At 42.6% G+C, this 6,180-nt stretch overlaps 1 protein-coding gene across 2 annotated transcripts in view; it reads right to left on the reverse strand.

The window, feature by feature from the left end:
- Positions 1–518: 518 nt before the first annotated feature.
- map1ab (microtubule-associated protein 1Ab) overlaps positions 519–6,180 on the reverse strand; it is a 66,119-nt gene continuing 60,457 nt past the window's right edge. For both annotated transcript variants that reach the window (XM_055035740.1, XM_055035821.1), the window contains 2 exons: positions 5,285–5,517; positions 519–4,876 (listed from right to left, as the gene is read on the reverse strand). In XM_055035740.1, coding sequence (XP_054891715.1) covers positions 4,721–4,876; positions 5,285–5,517 — 389 coding nt within the window. In that variant the 3' untranslated portion in view covers positions 519–4,720. The remainder of the gene's footprint in view (positions 4,877–5,284; positions 5,518–6,180) is intronic.

The following is a 6,180-nucleotide window of genomic DNA, read 5'->3' on the forward strand; positions in this document are numbered from 1 at the left end:
GAATCATTGGGAAAGATATGATCCTTTCCCAAAGTGACAGACGGAAGAGACGGTTTGAACCTCCTCCTCTCTCTGCATCCAGAGCCTCATTTCAGCTCCTCTCTGTCGCTTTGGGGTTGTAGTTCAGTCTGGATTTGAGCTTTTGAGATGCTAATCAGCTGCTCCCAGTTGTAAAAACAATACCTTGTGGCCGTGGTTATGCATGGCACAGCCAGGAACGCAGCAGTGGATGGAAAAAAGCCCCATTTGGCGGACCAAAATAGAACAATGATTACCTTCTCTGGAATTTGTTTTTCCAGATTTTTCCAGTGGAGCGAACAGCAGGATCTGGTTCCAGGGCAAAGAGGCCGGGCCTCAAGGAAAGAGTCGACCAAGTCAACATCAGAGGAGCTACAGAAGACGAGTGGGCTCTTTTTTTTTCCCCACCTTGAAATTACTTTTAAAACTTCAGTCCCAGTTTGTGACGTCTCCTCAGTCGCGCAGACAGGGCGGTCGAACAGAACAGACGGAGACACGGATTAGACTTCAATGTGGTTTAATTGATGATCACCAGGCTGTTTCCCTTTTACAATGGATCTGCAGTAGTTCTAGTTTTACCAGTCAGATTGAAAGAGACAGAGAGATATTTGATATTGCACATAGGAAGAAAGAAAACAGAATCAAGATTAATACAATGCAAAACAAAACAAACCCCCTAAAAAACAAAACAAAACAAAAAAACAGAGAGAAAGAGAGAGAATCAAACAGAATTACCAATACAGCGTCTTCTTAACATGTTATAGGGCAAACAATAAAAGCAGAGCCCAAGATTATATTACTGTAGTTCATGTCAGTACCAGTTAAGACAATAAGCATTTTTTTTCTCAAATATACCTCTTTAAAATAGCGTTGTCTTTTTTTAAATTATTATTATTATTATTACTATTATTGTTATCTTCATGTTAAACAGTTACATTCAGGATTATAACTAAAAATATCACATGCAGAGAGATTAGATGGACAGATGACACCAGATGCTGATTCTGAAATCTTCTAACGCAGCTATGGACGTGACACAGAACCGGAAGATGCACTTTGTTCCTCCTTTCTGGGGCTCGACGTTATGTCTGTGTTGTTTCAGGAGTTTGCGTGAGCTCGTCACTGACGTCGGTTTCATAAGACAGGGTAGTTTAGTTTTCTGTCAGGTCTGTTCGATCGGAGCGAGATGTACAGATCTGGGTTCTGCAGGTTAGTGGAACGTGTGACTGTTCCGTTTCCGTCCGCATGGGTTTGGAGTCTGCATGTGTTTCAAGTCATATTCAGGAAAAAAGGTTGCAGCTGCAGTTATTATTTATCTGTAAATTCATTTTGTGTAGTTCACGTGTTTGTAGTGGGAGAAAAGAAAATGATAAGTTTAAGGGTTTTGTTGTTCCTGAACCAGAAAAAAGCCATGCTATTCTCCACCTTTAGTTTTTATCTAAACTGGTGAATAAAACAACTTTTTTTTCCCCACCCCCCATTTTTGCCATTTTCGTTTTTAATCCAGCAGCATTCATGTGGTCGTACCGACTCTACATTCAGAAAAAGAAGATGGATCTCCTGTACAGAGCATTTTCAGCTCCTGCGAGGGAGAACAGTTTATTGTTGAGCGTTTCACAGCATTTCTCTCGCAGCCTGGAGAACCCCAAGGCCGAGTATTTGGAATCTACCAACTTAACACACAATATTTTCACAACAAATCATTGCAACAACTCAAACCATCCATTTTACCTAATGCACGCATTGAAAAAAAAAAGGCAGCTTTCTCTTCCTAACTAACCACATTTTCAAAATAAGCAGCGAAAACGACCTTTTCTCAGAGACATTCAGGTATTTTCACCCTTCACTTTGCCCTCCAGTGAACAAGCTCCTTCCAAACTAAAAGTTTATTTGTGCGTTCCCAGCTTTCTTTTTTTTTTTTTTTTTTGCTTTTTTTTTCCCAACCGGCATCAAAATGACAAATTCATCAACAGTGGGATCAAATAAGCTGTCTGTCTTCCTAAAGCATCACAAGTAGAGACAAAGATTACAATGAAGAGACATGAGCTTATGCATCAGCCATCTTTGATTTAAGACTGAAGGACAGCAGATGCAGCACACAGGTTTGGGAGATGAGGTATACAGTGCTGTTATGAGCCAGTTTTACAGCAAAAGAAATTGGCACTGGTATCCTGCTAGCATGAGGTAGCAACGGTGCGTTGCCTTCTATGGAGTCGTTTCAAAATTTGCAAGCCAAGAATAGTTTCTTGTTCATAAAATGTAACAGCTGTGATGACAATGAGGTTGCTTAAATAATAGTTCTTGGTGGCAGCAGAAGCTTTTGATCAGGGTGATGTGGCTGTCCACCCAGGGTAACATGGCTTGGGGATGCCTGAAGCGTGCAACAAAAAACAAAAATGAGTTTTCTTGTGCTTATTTACTTATCCAGTCAATGGAGAGTGGGGACCCCACAGTGTCCTAAAATATGTGACAGGTTTTTAAATCGAACGGTTGATTCATTGTTTTTTAAAAGGCTTGAACACTTTGATCAAATCTATTGAACATAATTTGCAGTTCATTAAACTTTTTGATTATATTTGTGGGGACAATTATCCTTTCGATGCTTATTTTGGTGTCAGGATTCCCTTTGATTGAGGTAAAAATTCAACTTGTGACGCCCAAGGCTGTTATCACCAATGATTTTACTTCCTGAAGGCTTACAAAATGAAATTGTTCAAATGGAGTTTGGGGGCTTGTCCGGGGTGGCATTAGTGCCAGAAACATCACTGCTTCCTGTTCAAAGCTCAGGATTGAATCAATCTTTCACAAATAACAGACAAAAGGACAAAAATCTAAACAATGGAAGGCAAAAATATTGGTTGAAATGAAATTCTTATTTCAGCAAAAAGATAAAATTAAAGTGCCTCTTTAACTCTCCAGCCAACTTGCATATCAGTGAAAATTATGCTATTCTAAAACATCTGGTTGTGAACCAGCAGAGAAATCTGCAGCACTCTAACAGAAATGTAATCGGCTGTAAAGCAGAAAAATCATTTAGTGTAATTAAAAATGTTCCTGCTTACGCTCGCGCTCACGCACATAGTCCTACAGCTAACACACTCCTGCATTCCAACAGTGTCCGGTACGGCCCCAGAAAAATCATTCATGCTGTGGCTTTATAACATTTCCTGGGAAACGCAACATGCAGTTATGTTCTGCAGAGAGTTTGCTTCGTGTCATTTGGTTGGGGGGGAGGGGAGGTCTCGTTCTTGCATATTGTTTGAATCGTCTCCTGCAATGACACTGACGATCTGCACCTCAACGACAAAACAAAACTCTACATTTAAACTCTCCTCTCCTGCTTCAGAAAAGTGCGTTTGTATTTGAATCGTTTGTATTTGGTCTGACGTTCCTCTCCACAACGACGAGGATCCCACCCGATGTTTCCGGGTTGGAAAATTCAGCTCTTTTGTTTTGGAAAAGTGTGTGCAGCCAAATCCGTATAGATATTCTCCAACTGCGGCTTGCCCCACCTAAAGGCACGTAGAGTAAGAGCGGGCTCCCACAGCACCCTTCACACATTTTTTATTCTCGCAAAATAAACCCAATCGTACAAATATTGCCCTTTCCAGCGCCACATTGTTCCCAGTGATGGGGCCCCGCAGAAGAGCTTTGCTACATTTGTCACAGGTCACCGCCTGTTTCCCCACCACATCACTTTGCTGTTGCATTGACAGAAACGGCTTAATGTGACTGAACATAAGGAGACGACGACGATGTTTCACCTCCTCACTCCGTTTGAAATGTACTGCGCTGATAAACGATAACTCTTAACGCGTACTGGAGAAACACGGCAACAAAGACAGGAGATGCAACGAAGCGTCACGCAAATCACGTCGAAGCGTTCCTCTGCCTGGCGCCTACACGGGTTTCACTTGAGCGCAGACGGCCGAAGACTGAAGCAACCTATCAACACCTGAGGGCTGACTAAAGAGAGCATTGACCCTACGCAGCTCGCTGCAACCATCAGAGCTTCAAATGCAAGCATCATGCAGCGGCGAAGCTGTGACAGCCAAGAAAGAAAAGGGGAAGAAAAAAAAGTTTCAAAAAGAGCCGACAGAGGGCCAAACCTCCTACAACTTCAACCACAGAGGACGAGTAGGAGCAGTTTGAGTCACAAAACATCTATTTGTGTCGTTATTAAGATCATACAAATGCTACTGAGCTGAGAGCTGGACTGGAAAAGGATGTGTTGTGTTGTGGAGAGACGAGGGAGCTTTGAATGATGTGTTCATGGTGACGGTGGCTGTGCAGTCTGTTAGCGGGTCACTGTTGAAGCAGGTCATGTTGGAAAATCCTGATTTCATTTAGATCTCAAAGGTGGTTTTTTTGGGGGGAGCAGATTTCCAATCGGTGCTCGTCAGTGGCTGGGTTTCTAAATGCTCTTGAATGGGATCGAAGCTCAAAAACCGTGTCAAGGTCAGCAAAGAAACTCACAAGCGTTATTTTCCGTGCTAACCCCAACTATCACAAATCACAGGCCTAGGAGTTTTCAGCGACTGATTGTTACAGTCAGAAGCTTTTGCAGGAGCGTCGAGCGCTGCTTGCTCTCGCTCAAAATCCAGACGACGATGAGAGGGGCCGGTGGCGGGATGAGACGGGCCGGCGGCGGGATGAGACGGGCGGTGGTGATGGAGGAGTGTGTCGGGGGGAAGGATGGAGCTCAGAACTCGATCTTGCAGGCGGGGAACGACTCGTCCTGCATGACGACGGTGCTGCTGGAGGCCAGAACCATGATGTTTAGGTCCTGCTGTCTCTCGTGGGTCTGCTGGTACCAGTCCCGGGTAACCTCTGTGTCATGAGTCGGTATCACTGTCACCTGTCACAGCACAATTGGGTTGTTTAATGAGAGCAACAGGAGGGAATCTTCAGCGCTTTACAAATGTTTCAGTCAGTATTACAGCCAGTAATTTCAATGAATTTAAATTTGCTTGAGTCCAACAACTCAAAATGCAGCTGCAGATTTCGATATCTATAGATTACGGATGCACTGATCCATATTTTTCACTTTCAATACCGATACACATACCTGGGGTTTAGTATCAGCCCACAGCGATCCGATACAGAAAAATTGCTGAATTGAATTAAATTTTTTCTTTTTCAGCACAGACATAAATGCACTCAGTTACAATTCAGTTGCTAACTCTGCATCAGAAGATCACCTTGAAATGTGGTAAACCCTGCAGTTTCCATGTGTTGTTGTCAAACACGCGAAGGTTTCAGGTACCTGCAAATTGGAGCCCCACTGAGCTTTCCCCTCCAGCAGAGCATCCAGAACTCCACGGCTCGGCTCTCCGCTTCCCGGGTCATTCCCGCTCACCACGTAGTAAGCAGCCCGCACTCTCTTGAAGAACTCCTGGTCCACGTTCTTGGCACTGCAGTGGTTGGGCACGTAAGCCAGGTCTACATACACGGGCGGACCCGGGGGAACAGCTGGGCTAGTTTTCTGGGAGCTGTTTCCTGGATATGAGGGAAGACGCACAGTGGTGGAACGAAGGAGAGCAGCTTATTTATCAACTGAACTAATTACTTCAAATTTGCACATAGACTTCAGCAAAACACATCATATGAGCTACATTACTACCAAGCCAATTAGACTTTGAGTCACTTCAGCCTAATGGACAACTTTCAACCTTTTGAGAAGTTTAAATTGAAACATTTTACATTCAACCAATAAGGTTCTCTTATCATAAGATCATAAAACAACATAAAAGTATTAGAAGTTTTTAAAGGGAAAAAATATCATACATTAGCCTTTTAAAATGGGCATGTCAGACATTATTTATTCACTTCTTAATGTCAATAAAAAAAATCTTTTTTGCTGACCAGCTTTACACATCTTTTGTGATGAGCTCCATACCATCACCCTGATCTTTAACTCACTGCATACAATCTCTGTTGGTTTCAAATCAGGACTGTGGCTGAAGCATTAATGTCACTTTCAATCAGAAGACAGATATTGGTCAAATCTAAATCTGTTGGAGGTATGAATAAGTTTACGGTTCATATGTGTTGAAAGAATTCTGTTGTATTTTGTGTATGCTGTATAGTTCCTAAATGTGTTTATTAACAATAAGAGTACTCTTTAGTTTGAGTAACTGTTGATGGTACTGATAATGTATT

This window comes from Poeciliopsis prolifica, unplaced genomic scaffold (genome assembly GCF_027474105.1).
Source record: "Poeciliopsis prolifica strain line A6 unplaced genomic scaffold, Auburn_PproV2 SCAFFOLD001, whole genome shotgun sequence".
NCBI classification, from domain to species: domain Eukaryota; kingdom Metazoa; phylum Chordata; class Actinopteri; order Cyprinodontiformes; family Poeciliidae; genus Poeciliopsis; species Poeciliopsis prolifica.